Source organism: Papio anubis, chromosome 8, assembly GCF_008728515.1.
Source record: "Papio anubis isolate 15944 chromosome 8, Panubis1.0, whole genome shotgun sequence".
NCBI lineage: Eukaryota > Metazoa > Chordata > Mammalia > Primates > Cercopithecidae > Papio > Papio anubis.
This window is the reverse complement of record NC_044983.1, coordinates 133,925,078-133,945,544: the sequence shown is the minus strand read 5'-3', so window position 1 is coordinate 133,945,544 and position 20,467 is coordinate 133,925,078. Positions and strand designations below refer to the sequence as shown.

General features: G+C 47.5%; 1 protein-coding gene across 1 annotated transcript in view; it reads left to right on the top strand.

Moving 5' to 3' along the window:
• Positions 1-20,467, top strand: part of COL22A1 (collagen type XXII alpha 1 chain) — a 326,761-nt gene that overhangs the window by 145,386 nt on the left and 160,908 nt on the right. Inside the window, exons 17-22 of the mRNA XM_009213647.4 lie at positions 7,009-7,062; positions 9,051-9,095; positions 13,512-13,556; positions 13,829-13,858; positions 14,130-14,183; positions 18,097-18,150. Of these exons, the coding sequence (XP_009211911.2) occupies positions 7,009-7,062; positions 9,051-9,095; positions 13,512-13,556; positions 13,829-13,858; positions 14,130-14,183; positions 18,097-18,150 (282 nt within the window). The remainder of the gene's footprint in view (positions 1-7,008; positions 7,063-9,050; positions 9,096-13,511; positions 13,557-13,828; positions 13,859-14,129; positions 14,184-18,096; positions 18,151-20,467) is intronic.

Genomic DNA, 20,467 nt, shown 5'->3' with positions numbered 1-20,467 from the left:
GGTGGGAGCTGCCTGAAGACTTATGTGTTTCATTCATCTTCCTCTCCTGAGGCCACATTATGTGATCTGAGTACAGCAGGGAGCTCACTGTTGAACTGTTGAGATCACGTCAGTCCGTACAGTGCCTGCATCTGTTCATGTCATGAGCATCACTGTATGCCAGGCCCTGCAGGGCGTAGAAGACAAATCAGATCCAGGCCTTGACTCTTAAACTCACTACCTAGAGGGGAGGGTAAGATTTGCAAAGTATAGGACAAGGAGAGCCTACGTGTCAGGAGAGAGGAAGAGATGAGATGGAAACTGAATTCCAGAAGAAAGAGAAGCCACTTCTGGAGGGGGCTGGAGAGACAGGAGACAGAAGAGTCTTCGTGGGGAGGTAGCCTCTGAGTTGTGTTGTAATGGCTTCCTCTTTTTTTTTTCTTCTTGAGACGGAGTCTCACTCTGTTGCCCAGGCTGGAGTGCAATGGTGCGATCTCAGCTCACTGAAACCTCTGCCTCCCGGGTTCAAGCAATTCTCCTGCCTCAGCCTGCAGAGTAGCTGGGACTTCAGGTGCCCACCAGCAGGCCCAGCTAATTTTTTTGTATTTTTAGTAGAGACAGGGTTTCACTATGTTGGCCAGGCTGGTCTCAAACTCCTGACCTTGTGATCTACCCACCTCAACCTCCCAAAGTGCTGGGATTACAGGCGTGAGCCACCGTGCCTGGGCCATAATGGCATTCTTTACCATGGGTAAAGAATGGCTTGTTAAGTACCCAGAATTGCACCTATATTATCTCACAAATTTGAACCAAAAAACAACAAATGAAGGGTACTTTACATATCCCTATTTAATGAACGAGTCCATTGTGATTGCTAGGGGTTTGAGTTCTTGTCAAAGCACAGGACAGAGCAGCACCCACATGTCTCTCCCAGAGCGCACGCCCTTCCCCCACCCTCTGCTGCCTCCAGATGTTGGTTGGCAGAGAGGAGAATGGAAGGTGGACTTTCTAGAAAGAGGCGATCCTGTGGCCAAGCCAGGGGCAGGCTTGGACAAGAGTGTGCTTCAGTGACAGTGAACAGTGCCGGGCAACTGCTGCTGTGGCTGAGAGTGAGCAAGACAGATGCAGAGGGTCCCACGCTGCCAGGCTGAGGAGGCGGGTGCATCCTGCAGGCCTTGGGAACCATGGGGGCCTGGGAAAGGAGGGATGTCCAGAAACGGATTATGGGGAGACCACTTTGACAATGGGGGAGGCAGTGGATTGGATCGAGGGCGGAGGTGGAGGGCCAGGAGGCTGTGGGGAGGATTTATGCAGGGTGGACTGAGGCTCTCTCTGCATGAAGTACCACAGGGACACCTGGGCCATCCTGCTCATCGAAAGCACGAAAGGGCTGCAGCTGATTTCTGGGGAAAACACGCAGTACGTTAACTCAGTTCTGGCACCCATGTTATATGAATGGTTTATTGTATGTGAGGGAGAAGGAGAAGAAAGACACCACGTGTCTTCCTCCCGCACTGAATGTGCCAATCAGCAGCGAAGTCTCAGAGTGGTCAGGCAGGGCAGCCCGTGGTTTGCTGCTTTCAGTGGAGTGGGAGCGCCCTCTGCTGTCAGCAACTCAGAACCGCAGGAAGCGGCCTTGGCCCGGAGAGGCTCTGTGGGCTTTGCAGCCAGGATGGTGCACTGTGTGGAGGCTCGGTTTTCTGTCGTGAAAATGGGAATGATATCCCATACGACTGCTTGAAATGACAAATGACGCAGTGCCTGTTTCAGCACTTGGTTCGCAGAGCAGAGGTCCAGTCCTCTTTCATTTGCATAAGCTTACATTTCCGTATTGATTCCGGATATGAGAATCAGAGTAGAGTTCTCTTAAAACAGCTGCCTTTTTGCTTTTGTGTTTTGTTATCTCATCCTGGTGGGGAACTGGAGCCCCAGAGAGGGGCAGCCTCTCTCCAGGTGGCAACAGACAGAGTCAGGATTAGAATCCAGGTCTGGCCACTCCTCACTCAGTGCTCTCCAGGCCCTTATGTCCCCAGCACCTGTCCCTTCACCCCTCTGCTGTTCCCCTGTTGCTGGTCCCTTCCAAATGATTTTTTGGTCTTTCTTTCCCCTACCCCAAGTCCATTCCACACAGTCAGCCTTTGTTTGGCTTCACTGATTTTTAATGCACACCTTCTGCGTGCCAGGCAGTGTTGTCAGCATGTCACGTAGATGAGCTCATGTGGTCCTCACAGCAGCTTTACTGGGTAAATATTAATATTATGCTGCTTATTTGTAGAAACTGAGTGACAGAGCTGCTAAGGAACTGGTCCAAGGTCACACAACTGGAACGTGGGAGAGCCAGGGTTTGGGTCTGAGTCGTGCGGTTAACCACCACCCACGGCCCCTCCCCCTGGGAGCCCGGGATCTCACTCTCAGTCTGCAGGAGCCGAAGCCTTCACTTAGCTGCGTTTGTGTAGCCAGTGCAGTGCTAGCAAAGCCAGCAAACCCATGCAACAGCAGAAAGTCTGAGTGGAGGGCCTGCAGGGTACATGGGTGCCCCAGTATGGCCTCAGGATGGGCCCACACTATGGCATGGTTCCACTACCTGTCCCAGATGCTGTGGCGGGCATTTCAGCTTGAGACGGCACTCTGAGTGCCACGTCTTCTGTCTCTCTCCCTGTCCCTGTCTGTGTGTGTCTCTCAAACTCTCTCTTCTGTCCTGTCTCTCTCGGTCTCTCTGCATCTGTCTCTGTCTGTGCTTGTCTGAACTGTCCCTCTGCTTCTCTGTCTGTGTCTCTTTGTCTCTTTCCTGTCTGTCTCTGTCTTTTTCTGTCTCTCCTTCCCTCTGTCTGTTGCATCTCTTTTTCTTTGTTTTTCTGTTAACTCAGTCTCTGTCTCTCTGTGTCTCTGTATCTGTCTCTGTCTCTCTCTGTCTTCCTCTGTCTCTCCCCCACCCCCACTCTTCTCTTTCTCACTTATTTCTTTCCCCCATGTATCCGCTCGCATTCCTCTTGCCCCTGCTAATGACCACTCATCCATCAGGCCTGCAGCCATGTCCGCCTGGCTCCTCTGTCACGTGCCGCCCAGCAGTGCAGACTGCCGCCACCAGGTCCAGCCAGGCCCTCTCTGTGCACCTGCAGCTGTCCCAGGCTGCAGTGAGAGGAAGTTTTGGCTCCAGACTCCACTCATCTTGGTGCACAAGTGCAAGGAAGTAAGAAACAGGGACTTGGGCAACAGGCACACTTGGCCTTGCTCTGAGGCCTGTGGGAGAGCCAGGTTCCAGGGTGATTGTCAGGTCCATGGCTATGCCAAATGTCACGCTCGGGGTTAGGGTCCAGCCCATGCTGAGGTCCGAGGGGAGTGGATGGATGAGCAGATAGCTGCAAGAACACTCAGGCCATAGGCAGGTGAAATGTGGTTCTTCTCAGCAGCTCTCCCGTCAGCAGCTCACTCACATTAGCTCTCTTATGCTGCTCTCCCGTCAGCAGCTCACTCACACACTGTCTGCTCTGTCTCAGCTGCTTAGCCCTTTGGCTCCTCTCTGCTGAGAGGACACACAGCTGTGCAGCCAGCTCTCCCTGCCTTCAGGGTCGGCAGCTTCACTCTTTCTCTCTCTGGGCACAAGCAAGCGGAGCTGTGTCCTGGCTCTCTCCTCTCTGTCTGCAAGACAGACAGCTTTGGCTCTCTCTCTTTCTCTGGGTGTGACTGCACCTGCGCAGTGTCAACAGGGCAATTATACCTTTTACAGACAGTAGCGGCCTAGGGCCAAGGGATGGCCTTCCCATGTTGTGACTCCATAGCTGTGTTTCCAATATACATGGAATTGTGCGCCTGCATTCCAAACTCACTGGGTCACTCAGGCCCAGATGTCTGCCCCAGCCTATTCCTTGACCAAAGCACAGCCATGTTCTTTACAGTGATCTTCAGTAGGGTGGCCTGTTGCAAGGAAGCATGCTCAGGACTGGAAATCAGGAGACCTCGATTTGAGTCCTGGTGCCACCACTAAGTTTCTATGTACCCTTGGACAAGGTGCACCCTAGGGCTACCAGTTTCCTCATCTAGAGGTAGTGGGTGAGAGTCCGTGGGCTTGGAGACCCTTGTCCACTCACCAGCCCGGGCCCCACAGCGGGAACCCTGCCTGCTCCTTCAGGGACTCTGCTCTGACCCTCCTGCTCCGAGGCAGTAGAAAGAAACCACAGATGAAAGGACTGGGGGGCCCGTTCTGGCGCCAGTGCCAGCACACGCAGCTGGGGTGAAGTGGCTTCACCTCCTCGGGCCTCAGTTTCCTCATCTCTTGTTGGTGCTTTGGGCCCGCCAACCTCACAGAGTTTGAAGGAGATGATATAATGACAGATGTGGAATCACTTGGCAGAGACGAAACCCAGGCAGCTCCTCTCACCATTCGCCCGAAGTGTCATGTGATGGAAAGACTTTTATTTTTATTATTTTTATTTTATTTTGAGACAGAGTCTCATTCTGTCGCCCAGGCTGGAGAGCAGTGGCATGATCTCGGCTCACTGCAACCTCTGCCTCTCAGGTTTAAGCGATTCTCCTGCCTCCTGAGTAGCGGGCACTACAGGCTAATTTTTTTGTATTTTTTAGTAGAAATGGGGTTTCACCATGTTAGCCAGGCTGGTCTTGAACTCCTGACCTCAGGTGATTTGCCTGCCTCGGCCTCCCAAAGTGCTGGGATTATAGGCATGAGCCACCGGGAAAGCCTTTTTGAAAGATTAGTGTGTAATTGTGATTGAAAATACATGTATACATCAATGTTCTGGAATTTTAAGATAATTTCTGAAAGAGAGAAAACATGTAGGATTAAGTTTGCGTAGATGCAAAGCCAGGGGCCTGCAAGCTGAACTGCAGAGCCCAAAGAGGGTCGGGGCCACCCCCAAGTGGACATCAGTGGGGATGGGGAATGGGGGCACCCTGGGGCAGGCGTCAATGACTCACTGGGTTCCTGCGCTTGGAGACGCAGAGTCAGGCAGCCCCTGCCCCATTCCCTGCCTATCCTGGGCAGTAGGAAGCCTCAGTATTTGTTTCCAGATGAAGGGAGAGACCCAGTCTGCAGGTAGTCAGCGAGCCCTGGGAGGGATAGGAGCAGCCACACAGGAAGAAAACCTTCCTTTGCATGCCACCCGCGGGAGGTTCCACCTGCCCTGCCATCCCCAGAGCGGCAGTGAATAGAATCAGTGTCCACCAGCGGGCGGCCACCCACGGTGAGCACAGCAGCCCCGAGGAGAAAACCGGGAATCTGTAACCTCTGGAAGAAAAACAGCATCCTGAGAGAGGAAGCAACCTTTAACGGAAAAAGAAGCAAAGAAATCACCACTTGGGAAATGAGGTTACAAAGAAATCGAAGGAGAGTTCAACAGAATTTGTATGTATAATCTTCCAGTCATTCAGTAAACGTCAGCGGGGCTCACACGGAGGCTCTGGGAGCGCAAGAACGAAAAGAGTGAACGCACTTCCTGTCCTCGTGTGAGCGGGGAGGCGCGTGTGCACGGATAATAGATGCAAATTGAATTAAGGGAGATGAGGGGGAAGAAAATGAGACCATGCTGCAGCCGAAGAGAGCCTCTCATTTAGATTAAAAGGTCAGGAGGGGACACTGAATCTGAGTCCCGAAGAGTACAGAGGAGGCAGTGGAGGGAACAGGAGGCAGTGAAGGCAGAAGCGGGAACAAAGTGGCCGTGTCTGAGGAGCCTGAAGAAGGCAGTGGTGGCTGCTGGGATGCGGGTGGGAGACCGTTCACACAAGTCTGAACCCACCGTTTGGAGTGTCTGCCCAACTGAGTTCTTGAAGCCCACCTGAAAGAAGGACCCCAGCTGGGAACACCAGGCCTGAGTTAGCCCAGGACTTGAACACACCAGCACCTGGGAGTTGGCTCAAGAAAATCAGGGCACAGCTCGGGCAAGACTCTAGCACTTACTCACTACCCATCTTCGCCTATCCTCGCCTATCCTCGCCTATCCTCACCTGTCCTCACCTGTCCTCACCTGTCCTCAGCAGGAGCGTTCTCTCTGGGGACTTGGTCATAGGGATCTTTTTTTTTTTTTTTTTTGGAGAGAGTCTCACTCTGTCACCCAGGCTGGAGAGCAGTGGCACAATCTCGACTCACTGTAGCCTCTGTCTCCCAGGTACAAGCGATTCTCATGCCTCAGCCTCCCAAGTAGCTGGGATTATAGGCACGCGCCACCACACCTGGCTGATTTTTGTATTTTTAGTAGAGATGGGATTTCACCATGTTGGCCAGGCTGGTCTATAACTCCTGACCTCAGGTGATCTGCTTGCCTCGGCCTCCCAAAGTGCTGGGATTACAGGCGTGAGCTACTACGCCTGGCCTTTTGTTTTCTTTCTTTCTTTTCTTTTCTTTCTTTTTTTTTTTTTTTCAGAGTCATAGATATCTTTTGAGGAAGGGGTTATTATCATCCCCATAGTAACCAAAACACTCTCAGAGAGGTGAAATGACTGCCCACGATCCCACGGCTAGTAAGACAGTCAGCTCTGTCTGAATGTACACAGATGAATGTGCAGATGGCGGCTTACCGCTAGCCCGCAGTTCACTCTGACGTCTATGTTGAGCACTGAGGACGTGGTACGTGTTCACGTATGTTTCCTGGACAAATGAATGATGCATAAAACACACCTGCAATTTTATGAACTGCATTACAGACCCCGCTCACCCATGGCTTTGTTTGACCCCCATGAAAAACCGTGAGAGGAAGAGACTGCGTGGCCCACAGAAGCCACGTGGCCATCTCTTGGCCACAGATTCGAAAAGTAAAAAGCAGAGAGATGACTCCAGTTGTTCTGACCTTTGACCTATGTTCCTTGTCCTCCAGTGCAAATCCTGTCTAGGGCTGCTGTGTGTGTGTGTGTGTGTGTGTGTGTGTGTGCGCGCGCGTGCGTGTGCGTGCGTGCTCGTGTGCGTTTGGCACCTTCTCCCCGCCCTCCTTGTCCATGATGGTCACTGCGGGGATGTGCGCTGGGCCACTGCCTATCGTCACTTACCTGCTCTTTATTTCTCCATTTTCCTTCTTTTGCCAGGGAGAGCGAGGCCTGGATGGATTTCCCGGGAAGCCTGGGGATGCAGGACAGCAGGTAAGTGTGTGCTGGCACTGTTGGGCTAGGTTTCATCAGTGGTCAGAGGATGGGGATGACTGGACCCCACATGAAGCTCCACAGAGCCTCAGCACCTGGGCCTACTCCTTGCTCAGCTGGAGGCTGCAGGAGGCTTAGGACCAGACCCCAGCTGCGTAGCCGTAGGTTGACTCTGCGTACCCCAGAGCTGGAGGGATCCCAGTGCATAGACCACTTGAAATCCATTTTACATCAGGTAAGGTGATGCGTTATCATAATGTAAAGGCCTCTGACCACGCGCACGTTTTCAAGGTGATGTGTGTAAGCAGCGCTCATTGTCATCTTGTCCCCAGAGGGAAAGATTCAAGACAGCCCCAGTGCTCCTCAGGACAAAGCTAGTTAAATAAATCAGGAGGCATTGACACAGAGAGTGCTATGGGGCTGAGGACATTCATGAAGAAACTCTGGATGCACTGATGTGAGGGGTCTGCAAGACGTGGTTCAGTGGAAAATAAAAGTGTTCGGAATGGTGTGGGGGAAAATGCATCTGTGACTTTCAGAGACTGTCTCTGGAAGAATAAACAAGACGATGATAATCTTATGGCCTGGTTGCCCCCAGAAGGGGGCTTTAAATGTTTACGCACTTCAATTTCGAACCAGGTGAACGTATCATCTATTCCAAAAGAAACTACATTTACATATTTAAATTTAAAATTCAAATGAAATAAAGCCTAAAATCATACATTCGTGTTAAAGCCAATTAGTCAAATGCTATGTTGCATAGCGTAATTTAACATACATGTCAATTAATATATTTATTTATATAAATATGAAAACATAGATAAATATATATACATTAATTATATCCAATGTCAATGAATTACAATAAATATTAATTCTGATACTATATTAATATAAATGAAACTTATAGTTCATTCCATCTCCCACAAATATCTGGATTTGTATTTATTGTTGTCATGTAACAAATTGGAATCATACTTTTTATATCTTGCTTTTCTTCCCTCGACATTGTATCATAAACATGGAACCATTTAAAAAAATATTCACCAAAGGCCTGACTCAAGTGACCAGTTAATGGTCTATGGTGTGAAAATAGCACACAGAGCTAACGCTGGTGGTGTGGGGTGGCCGGCGAGGGTCTCAGGGTGCAGGGGAAGCCAGCGCAGTGGGGTTACAGATCTTTGCTGTTCAGAGTAAAGAGGAAGTGAGGGTGCTTTGCATGCATCCTTGAGCGCATGTCTGTGTCCTTAGGATCTTTTCCTATACAAAGCCCTCTGTCCATGGACGGAGATTGACTGTGCAGCTGCCCTCCAGGCCCTCTCTGGGGTCTGTGAGGACGCTGGCTGAGGACTGCCCTGTGCTCTGTGCTGTGGCTCCTGGGCTGCTCCCGCACCCTGCTCCTGCAGGAGGTGGAGAAGCTCAGGCATTCTCTTGGCAGCTCGTGGAAGGCTTCCCAGTGGGGACATTGAAGAGCAGGAGGGACAAGTCTTCAGCGTCCCCTGTACCAGCCCTCTGGGACTTCGGTTTCCCTGTGGCCCTAACTATTCCTGGCCAGAGTCTGGGTGGCCCTTCCCTCTTCCCTGGTGCCTCACCAGTCCTCAGCTCTAAGGATTTCCTTCGACTCCACCAGACTCTGCCTTCTGTGCTCCCTGGGCCGGGGCAGGTCCTGATTATGCGCTGCTTCTTTCTCTTGCCCAGGCCCTCATATTCCTAAGGAAGGGGTTCTTTGTTTTCTCAGAATGTGTTATCCATGCTGCAGAACCAGCGCAACTGCAGACGAGAAAGCATGGAGGTAGGGAGCTTAGGTTATTTGAGGAAGAACTTTCTAGCAATAAACGCAGTCCAGAAAGTCAGGTCTAAAGGGACTTTGGCTTCTGAAGAAAAGTCCAGCCACAGTGGGGAGCTGTCTTTCAACTTCTTTCTCCCCAACTCCCCACTATTGTATCCCTAGTGCCCATCATAATCTGCCTTTTCTTTCTTTCCTCCAGGGCAGGCCTGGCCCTCCTGGTGTGGCAGGACCCCAGGGAGAAAAGGTGAGCAAGCCTGGGGCTGTTGAGGGCTCTGTGCCCTGGGCAGTCAGGTGCGGGGACTGCCCACCTTGGCAAATCAGGTGCAGGGAAGGGGCCTGGGTGGCAACTCTGGGAACAAAGCATACACAAAGGGTGGTGGCTGGGGCATCAGGAACTTACATAATACATTTCTGGCTCTCATGTTGAATTTTTTTGTCTACTTTTAGGAATAAAAATTCATTTGAAAAGCAAAAAAAAGTTCTATTATATAATATTTAGATGCATTAAAATATTATGCTACTGACAATGCTTTTTGAAATAGGGAGGCTATAAATATTAAAAAATCTTACAAAACCTTTTTCCTTTTCTCTTCCTCGTCTTTTCTCCTTCTCTACTACATTTTGCAATTTTTAAAAATCAGAATCAGAATCCTGAAAAAGGCCTAGGTATTTAAAAAACAAAATAAGGGTCGTATCTTATTGTATTGGTCATCTATTTTAGAATATCCTCCAGGCTTAATGAAGTAAATTTGCTGCTAAGAATTTCTGCATCTCAGATGCAACAGTGGCAGGTAAACATTCTTTGCAAAATGTGAAGGGCCTACAAAAATGTCCATGAAAATAGCTTTCCTAAGCATTGAGGGTAACAAAGAAGGAAAAAGAGAAGGTGCGATGTTGTGTTCTGGATTGGCATAGGAGGGGTGACGAGACATAGCCAGCGTTCAAGTACAAGAGGATGACATTCTTCCAGCTTTCTAGACAGGCCCTTAGGAAGGCATCAGACATTGGGTTGGAAAACAGCTGGGGAGAGAGAAGGGGCTGAGACAGGAGACATCCTACTCAACTCAGACAGCTGAGACCCGAGCTGCATCGCTGCTTCTTGGAGTGGCTCACTGCAGAGTTCAGGTGAAGGTCGTTGTGTGACTCATCCTGGTTCCCAGCATATGCTCTAAATGCGGGAGAAGTCTGCTCCAACTCCTTATGGAAGCAGACAAGGTATCTGTTATAAATAAATAAATAGTACAGGCTGACAAAGACCTCAGCTTAGGATGGGGGCTGGAGAATGTTAATGTCTTCCAAACTCACTCACTCGGGCTTCAGTGCTAGCCGAGTTCATTATTCTCTCTCCTAAGTATTTTTAGAGTTGAGATGTACATTGTTATATTATCCTGGTGTCAGGATTTTAATATATTCTTGCAGTTCCTTGACAGGGGATGCTAAGTCCTAAAATAAGTAGTTTATTTCAAGTCACGAAGAGGGAATGAGCCTTGAAGTCTGGATCTAGGTGATGACTCTATTTCTTGCTGCCGCGTATGTGTGTGTTTGTGTGTGTGTGTGGTGTGTGTTATAAGTTTCAACCTTCCACCTTATTTAGAGATTTGGTTTTGCCCTTCATATTTGGGAAATTGCCGAGTTATTATTTCTTATTATGATAAGTGCAGCAGAAATGGGAGGAGAAGGTCAAGGACCATGACATGATTTTGGGATTTTCATTGAAATAATTAAGAAACCAGTGAGGCTAAGGTATACGATGCCTCTCATCTCATTCTGAGATCACATCCTTGAGACAAATCTTAGATGCTACACAATTTGGGAAAGTCACTGTAATTGTAGAGTTGGTCTTTTTAAACTGCTTCATTTTACAGATAATAGACACAAGTCTAGAAAATTACAGTTTCTTGCCCAAGACCCAAAATGAATCTGATTATCGACCAAGGCCTATCATATTATCTGCCTGTCCATTCGATGATTTACTGCAGATCTAAATATCACGGGATGCATTTTTATGCCCTTTTAATGATTTTACTAGATTGGGTCTATGATTGCACTAGTTACCTACTGCTGTGTAATAAATCATCCTGAAACATAGTAGTTGGATACAATCATGTGTGATCTCACACGATTCTGAGGGCAGGAATCTGGGAATGGCATGGCTGGATTGTTCTGCTTCACGGTCTCTCCTGAGAGGCAGTCAGGCTGTCAGTGGGGATGCATTCACGGTTATCTCAAGGGTGCACTGGGGCTGGAGAATCTACTTCCAGGCTCACTCATGTGGTCACCGGCAGGCCTGAGTTTCTTGACAGCTGTTGGCCAGAGATGTTTACTTCCCTATTACATGGGCTTCTCCATGGTACTGTGCACAGAAAGGGAAATTGCTCCCCAAAAGTGAGCAGTGACTGATTCAAGGTTGGGGGAAAGGAGGGAGTCTGAGACGGAAGCCACAGTCATTTTTATCACCTAATCTTGGAAGTCACCTCCCAGCACGTCTGCTGTTGCTGTTAGTCACATAGAGGAATGGGGATGGTGTGGGAAGTCCCTGCACAAAAGTACATGGAGGAAGCAGGGACTGCGGGGGACCGTCGTGGAGACCGGCCACCACAGTGGCCACAACTGATCTTTACAAAAATGTGTCCCCCATATGGTGGGAAGAAACTGATTCTAGGAAAGACTTTTGATCCTATTATTTACTAGAGTTCTGACCTCGGACAAGTTACTCAGTGCCTCTGTGCCCCAGTTTCCTCATCTTTAAGACATGAGTATCATAGGGAAAGATAGTATCATAGGGAATGAAAGTGAATCCATGTCCAGTCCTTAGAGAAAAGCCTGGAAAGCAGAGTTTCTCCAATAACTGTTAGCTGTATACATACAGTTGTTAGGGATGGATACTAGGGTCTTAGTTTCCTACCCAATTTGTTGGAACATTGGCGCTTATATGGTGAGTTGAAAGTAATTAAAGCATGTATTGATTAACTGATTTCATAACTGTTATTGGAAGCTCACTTTTTGTGGTGTAATATAATAACAATATTATGAGAAATACAACAATGAAACCAACAGAAGTGAATGTAACAGTGACACAAAGTAGTCATAACAAAAGACATGATTTTGAACCTCAAAAGATTCATTATTCAGCTGTTCTCTCTGTCTCTCCCTACACACACACACACACACACACACACACACACACACACACAGAGTATAGCTCAGAATGTTTTCTAACAGTCCTGTATTACCAAGATATGAATAAGGTTTGTGGGAGTCTAGGGAAAATCTAAGTCAGCTTGGAGGAGTTGAAGGATGTTCATGAAGAAATACCTTGCTATCTGCGCTGGGATCTGAGTGTTTGGAGATCTTCACTCGTTCCTGTCATGGAAGTGCCTGCAGGGGCTATAGAGTGGTAAATGCAGTGTGTGTGCAAGCATGCGTGTGTGAGAATATGTGCTCGTGTGGGTGCACATGTGTGCAGGGGTAGTGGCAGCATGGAAAAAATAAAGCAGAAGAGAAATGTTTCTGAGGCAGGACTCAATTTCTATATGTGAGAAACAGGAAGGTACAATAAAGAAAACTGGCACTCAAGACTTTTGACATAAAATACGATGAATTGGGAGTTTTAGAAAAACACTGGATGCTGTGAAAAGCAGGTGATTCTTCCAGGTCTCGGGGATGGGGGAGACAGGGCGTTGGAAGGCACATTGTGGATGTATCCATTTTGGTCTCAGAAGAAACATTTCCTGTCCATGGAATAGAATCCCCAAGGCAGTGAGGGTGTGTCTTGAGCCATTCACTCTTCCCCCTTAGCCTTAAGACCTAATAGATGCCTTCAGCTTTAATTGGTGATTCATTTATTCATTTACCAGCTTCATTAACAACAGCTTTTGAATGTTTGCCATGCTCCCTGAGCTAAGCTCTAGGTAAAAGGAAAAGATATGTCCCTACGTCATGTGTGGAGACATTGGCTATAAGTATTTCCCTTGCTTTAGCCATAAGGCATCGTAGAAACTAAAGATTTTTCTGTGATCAAAATTGACAAATACGCTTCATTTAGGACCAAGTTGTAGCGCACACCCTGGAACATCTGGTCAGGCCACAGCCGTCGTAGCCCAGGGGACCTGGAGACCAAGTAGGAGGAGGCAGGAGACAAGCCTTGTGTATAAAGTGACGTAATGAAAATGGATGAGAAGCAGTGCCGCATTTTTAGTTACTTATTTGATAAATACTTACTGAACGCTGATTGTGTACGGAGCTATGAACCTGGCACAAGAGACATGCCAAAATATATCGTCACGGCTCTCACAGTGCAGAGACAGTGGCTGGTGTGGGCAGGGGTTCGATGAGGCTGCTTTCAGGCAGCAGAGGCTGGTGAAGGCCATGAGGTGTTCATGGAACATGACCCAAATCTAGGCACTAGATTGGATGTGCACAAAATAGAAAATAAGACTCCTGCCCGCAAGAAGCCTAAGACCTGAGGCAGAGATGAGGATCAGACCCCGAACTTTGAGAACATCACAAGACAGCAGGCCCGGGCAAGATGAAGATATGTGTGGTGGTGAACAGGGAAGGGTGCAGTCCCCTGGGCTTGCAAGAATGAGCCTTGGAGGGATGGGACCGCCGCAGAAGGTGGCACCAGTAACTACGCTGAATATTTGTTGTTTCTGTGCAGGGTGACGTGGGACCTGCGGGCCTGCCTGGTGTACCAGGCTCGGTGGTGAGTCACCAGCGGTTGGAATCATGGATGCAGGCGCTGGTGGGATTGGGTTGTTGGATGATCTTCACCGCTAAGAATAAGGCAGCGCTCTTCTAAGGACATGGGTTGGATAGGAGACTTTCAACACTCAAAATGGGGCAGAATCAGAGAAAAGTCAGGAGGCACGGCGTGACAGCATGGCTTGTGAATGAAAGGCCTTAGTGCAGCTGAGAGAGGTTGACTGTGGGTGCGGAAAGGCCAGCACCTTTGCTAATGCTTGCTTTGTCTCTCAGGTGCAGCGAGAGGGCTTGAAAGGGGAACAGGTAAGAGGCACGCGCGTCCTCTTCTCATGGGGATTTAGGTCACAGCAGAAACAGAGAAGCCACAACCATGATCTCAGGCTGAGCTCAGATGGAGCCTTTCAGACTCCCATTGCCTTTCTGCCAGGAATGCAAATACCCACTCCCAGACCCCTGCTCCCTATCGAGAACTTGGAAAGTAAACTTTGAGTCAGGAAAGGGCCGTGGGTGGTGGTGGGCCTGATCATATGGAGGAAAAGTCATGACTAAACACATGTTTGGCTTGTGTTACCAGGGAGCTCCAGGACCCAGAGGTCACCAAGGCCCCCCTGGGCCTCCAGGAGCTCCGGTAAGTTGTCCCTCTCCCACGCAGGGTTTGCTCTGCACACTTCTGGGTTTGGAAGATCATAGTCATTCCCGGTGCTGAGCATGGCATTATCTCAAGTGCCTCCGCATCACCTGAGTGGGAGGTGCTGTTGTGGTCACATCTCACATAGGAAAAACTGAGCCTGGAAGAGGTGGGATAACTCTGCACATCACACAGTTGCCATGTGTGGAATGAGATTGAAGTGCAGGCACCCTGCTTTCAGAGCCCCCAGTCCCCAAAGGGCTGTGGTGGGGGTTTCTGGGGATTCAGTTTGATTTTTTATTTTCCTTTCAGATGAAGTAGAATAAAAACATTGGTCACTTACATGCTGATTGAATCATTTCCAACCTACTCACTTTCCCCATGTTTCTGGTCAGTTCTGACTTTGCAGTGGCCTGGGACATTTCAGCCTCTGGTTTCTCCCTCTGTTAAGAATTTAATGTTATGCAAATAACCAGTTGGGAAGAGGCCATCCAAAAGGCCCTTGTGATTATCTTATGATGTGAGTTCAGATATCGAGGATAATTAATGAGAATACAGTACACTCCACAGGGTCACTGCTTTAAAGTTGCTTCTTCTGGCAATGTGCTGCTGTTGCTTTCAAGTTACTGTATTTTATTGAAAGGAATAAAATAACTGACTTATAAATGAACATAGATCAGATTTATTTTAAGCTATTGAGGCCCACTCTTTATGAGGATGTATTTATATGTTTTTGCTGGGGTAAAACTGGAAGAAACTTAAGGGATGTTTACTTCTAGGAAAATTGGAACAATTTTATATCAAAGATTTTGGATCAGAATATCTAACTTATGTCTCTGTGACCAATCCAGGTTCAGTTTCCAGAGCTGCCCACAATTGTTGTAACTGTTGAGAGATTTAAACTAGATAATGCAGAGAAAGCAGCATGTTTCAGTATTTACCTTTCTATGCATATATACATGTATATTTCAGATCTATTATTGGCAAATATTGAAGGTCTATACTATAGTATGTTTTCTTTTTCTTTCTTTTTTTTTTTTGTTTGAGATGGAGTCTTGCTCTGTCACCCAGGCTGGAGTACAGTGGTGTGATCTCAGCTCACTGCAAGCTCCACCTCCCGGGTTCACACCATTCTCCTGCCTCAGCCTCCTGAGTAGCTGGGACTACAGGCGCCCGCCACCACACCCAGCTAATTTTTTGTATTTTTAGTAGAGACGGGGTTTCACCGTGGTCTCAATCTCCTGACCTCGTGATCCACCCGTCTTGGCCTCCCAGAGTGCTGGGATTACAGGTGTGAGCCATCATGCCCGGCAATAGTATGTTTTCTTGTGCAAATATATGCCTATTAAGTTTGCAAGGGTAAAGATGTTATTTTGCATGTTTTACCAATGAAAACTTAGCGCACAGACATTGAGTGGTTTGCACAAAGTCACATAGCTATTGAGAAGCAGAACTGAACTTGAACCCAGATCTGACTGTGCAGCCTCTGCTGTTTTCACCATGGAGTTCACAATACTTCCTCTGAGCTGCATAAGGGGGAATTACTTTATTTCATGGCCCCCACTACAGAAGCAGCAGCTAGAGAGAGCTAGTTCTGCTTAATCATGAGGCAAACTTCTTGGCCTCTTCCTGAGATGAAAATATGTGGGTAGTCCTTTCCCTTTACCTAGATTTTGTTATGGTAAATGAGGGAGGGAGAGAAGGAAGAAACCTCAAACGTTTGTTACCACCTACCTTATATCAAGCAAAATACTGAGGCTGAAGATACAGGGATGAGGCAACTTCAGAGTCTGAAGAAGCAGCTATGTGAAAAAAGAAATAACTGCAAATAAATATTTGCAAATTCTAGATGATGAATGGGAATCCCCTGCTTGTACTATTTCTAGGGTCCGTTATACAGGACATGGGGAGGGTCTTGAACCTACCTACTTTCAAAATTCAGAGTATCTTAGCTTGTTGTCCAACAGGGTTGCCCATGGTTCTGAAGATGTCCTCTAGCCTAGACAGAATGGGATTTAGTACAATACATGATGTTATTGATAAGACTCCCCTGGGAGTGTTCAAAAAGCAAACAGCCTAACTAAAGTCCTTATTAAGAGAAGAACAGTAATGAGAGGCCCAAGACTATAAGATTCTTTAGGCGAGGACCAATATCTCTCCCATCTCTCAATCCACAGAGTTTATCACATGGTGGGAACTTAACACACGCTTATAGAGCTAGCCCTGCAACAGGTGTTCAAGAGGGCCACGAAAGTGAACCTGACTGTAGTGTGAGCTTACAGAAATAGAGCCATGGAAGGCACTTGGGATTAGGAACTAGAGCACCTGATTTCATGGTCCACCAAGTAATTTTGTGGCTTTGGTGACATTGCTTAATCTCTGATCCTCATTCGATTCACCCCTAACTTGGAAATCTGCCGCAGCGGCATCTTATGTAAGCATACTATGAGGTTAAATGAACTGCTCTCTGAAGCAGAGAGCCATGGAGCCTGACTGAGCCCAATGCTGATATCAATTGTCACTTCTATCTGCTTTTGAATCCCTGGCAGCACCTAGCTCGGGGCCTTCTGCAGAGCAGTTACTTTCTAAATATTCATTGGATTGAATTGAATTGAGAAGCTGGCTTCAGTGACTTCTGTCGAGAATGGAAAATTTTGAGTTTGTGTTCAGCAATCCCAGAGAGAGGAAAATATATCCCATTCTCGAAATGGAAACAGTGTTCAGCATTCTGCATCCAAATGCTGGCATCTTTCATCCTTTCCCCAAGATGAAAGAGGCTCTGATAGTTTTACCAACGTCTGGTGGAGCCACTAAAGGGCCAGCCATGTAGATCAATGCCAGGCATTTCTTGACGCTTAAAAGACACGTGCCTTTATGGCCTTCTCTTTCTGTGTGTCCTGAGCTCAACAGACTCCTTGTTAGGAAGAGAGATCCACACCTTTAATTACTGCAGTTTGTCCATTGATTTATTCATTTACATGGCGTTATTAAGAGAAAAGACCTTTTACCTAAATGCAGCTTGGTCACGTATAGTTACGCAAAATTTAGCAGCAGTAGCTATTAGTATGATCATCAGGAAAATAATATTTATTGAAGGTGGGGAAACTGAAGTGCAGAGAGGGCATTTCTGGCCAAATTCACCTGGAAGTGGTGATAGAGTCACAGCTTAAGCTTAGGGTTTCAGTTTCCCACTCACATGGTATGCCTCATTCTATGGAAAAAATCAGGGTTCTGTCAGGGGACCTGGGTGCTGTGCCCCAACTTTAGAACCCATTCATAACTGCTCAGTAGTTGGTTGTATCATCCCCACTTCAGAGGTGAGATAACTGAGGTTTAACGGTACCAAGTGACTTGCCTGAGCTCATGCGGCAGAATCGGGGCAGGACGAGGGGGCAGGATGTGAATGAGGTCAGTATGACCCCTCCCTGCACCAACGTTCCTTGGTTAATTGAAATTGATCTTTCCTAGCAATTTCATTCATTTGTCCAGACTGTCATGTTTTGCATATCACCATTGCCTGAGGGTCAGGTAGTCTATGCCAATTCTTTCTGAGCCAGCAGGCTACAGGGAAAGGGCACTGGGCTTAGAATCAAAGACACTTAGGTTCCAATTTGTTTCTGCGTGCTTTGTGCAAACCACTAAAGCAAGCTATTGGATGCTTACAGTACTCAGTATAAATATGAACTATGTTTCTTACATCCTAACTGTTCGACATACTTAATCAGATCAGATAGATGTACATGTTTTAAAATGTTATCGGTTTGAGACAATGGGACCTCCCAATTTCCCCATTGGAACGGGATGGTATTACACTATTCAATGAGGGTGAGATTCTGAAGCCTAAGCTTTGGAATTTAAGCCCTGCATTTACCATTGTGTTTCTCTCTCTTTTTCCTTTGTGTTTCTCCTAAAGGGTCCAATAGGCCCAGAAGGCAGGGATGGACCTCCTGGTTTGCAAGGTCTCCGAGTAAGTAAACTCTCTTTTCTTTGTGATTCCTCAGCTCACCCACACTGGTCCCTATTTTATAATGCCATGCAGAGAAGATAGACAGTGTCAGTTTCAGGGGCTTGAAATGAATATTGGAAGTAGAATGAAGGGTTGGATTCAGTTCATCAAACATGGTTGAGGTTCTACTATGTGTTCTGCCTTGAGTTGGGCCTCTGGGACGTAGAGATCAGTCAGTTGTCTGCCACGAGTCATATAGAGAGACATGAATCCACTGGGTGATCCCAGCCCCACAGCAGGGAAGCCCAGTGCTGAGGGTACACAGAGAAGAGGCAACTGACCCAGCCTGGGGGGCTTCTTGAAGGAGATGATATTTGAGCTAAGTCTTGAGAAAAGTGAGAAAAAATAGGAGTGAAATGATATAGCTGTGCATCTAATATATCCATACTATTGAATATGATATATCATGGCATTTAATTAATTTAATTAAGCACCTGTTTTCCCATCTAGATTGTGTACACTGTAAGGGTATAATTCACCAGTAAGTTCAGCTCTTGAAACAATGCCGTACATTCTGAGGAGGGCTGCAGAAGCATGCTTGGGTTGTACCCCCATCCCCTCCGATGCTCCCACAGCAAACTGGACTGAAAGCCAGACTCAACTCTGTCCCCAGTTCCCACCAAGGTGCCTGGCACAGGGCAGGAAGTCAGCTCACATTTTTTGAACTGTAACGCTTAAGCTTGTATCACTTTTTACTAGTTCACATGGTTAACAATCTGAGGGCCAAAGGCATCCACAGACGGGACAGGTAGCTCCAGGGACCAGTGAGCTTCCTGCCTCTGGAGGTTTACACCACTGATGGGTGGGTGGGAATGGAGTCCTGGCATCTGGGAGAGGCAGCCCTCATCCCACATATGGCCTCTCTTAGCCTGGACAATCTGTAGCTCAGTGACGTGGATGGTGCCATATATTTTGCTGTGGATTGACTTCATCTAAGGGGGTTGCCTCCCTATCACACTTCACATCCTCAGTTCTGAAAGGGGATGGCTTGCTCTTCTAATTCAGCGCTGACTCCAACCTGTACTTACCCACTAGTTAACTTCAGTCTTTGGTTTTCAAAGAACTGTGTCTCCTATAACCCTTTTGAATTCTCAAGATTCTACAAATAATTTATTTTAAGGCTAGGTGAGATGCAGAAAGGCATCATGAAGGTGCACTGGGTGAGAGAGATTGTATTAGTCTGTTCTTACGCTGCTGATAAACACATGCCCAAGACTGGGCAATTTACCAGAGAAAGGTTTAATGGACTTACAGTTCCACATGGCTGGGGAGGCCCCACAATCATGGCAGAAGGCAAGGAGGAGCAAGTTACGTCTTACATGGATGACAGCAGGCAAAGAGAGAGCTTGTGTCGGGAAACTCCTGTTTTTAAAACCATTGGCTCTTCTGAGGCTCATTTACTATCATGAGAACAGCATGGGAATAGACATTCCCCCATAATTCAATCACCTCCTACCGGGTTCCTCCCACAGTATGTGGGAACTGTGGGAGTTACAATTCAAGATGAGATTTGGGTGGGGACACAGTCAAACCGTATCAGAGATTCACTCACCCCCACGTCCCATTCAGCATCCCCAGTTTCCCTGTCAGTCAAGTGAGGCAGGCAGGTGGGTCAAAGCCAGGTGCCTCCCTCCTCCATAGAGTGGAAGGATCCTGGACTTCAGAACAAGATGCACCTGGGATTGGAGCACTGCTCCACTTCTCAGCAGCTGTGTGACCCTTGCAAGTCACCTGGTCTCTCCAGGCCGGTTTACTTCTTGCTACAGTGGGGAAGGCGTCACCAGCTGTGTTGTTAGGAGAAAAAGTGCTCAGGAAGGAACTTGGCCCTGGTTGGGCAGCATGATGTGACAGCTGACATGGCTGTCATTCTCTCAACATGCTCCTGCACAGTCTTAAGAGAAAACAACAATCTTTGTGCATTTATGTAATGAATGTTTACATGAAGCTTTTTTCATTTTGCATTGAACTTGGGCAATTGTTACTTTTCCAAAGTAGACTTAGATGATGGGTGGAACTGTTTATATAAAGATGACTGTGAAGGTTTTTAAAATCTACATCTTTATCTAATTTACTCTTATTAAGGTGGGGAGGGAACATCTTGCCCAGAGCTCACTCATCAGGCTCATACCTTCTGTATTAGTCAATTTTCGTACTGCTGATAGACATACCCAAGACTGTGTAATTTATAAAGGAAAAGAGGTTTAATGGACTCACAGTTCCATGGGGCTGGGGAGGTCTCACAATTATGGCAGAAGGTGAAAGACATGCTTTATGTGGC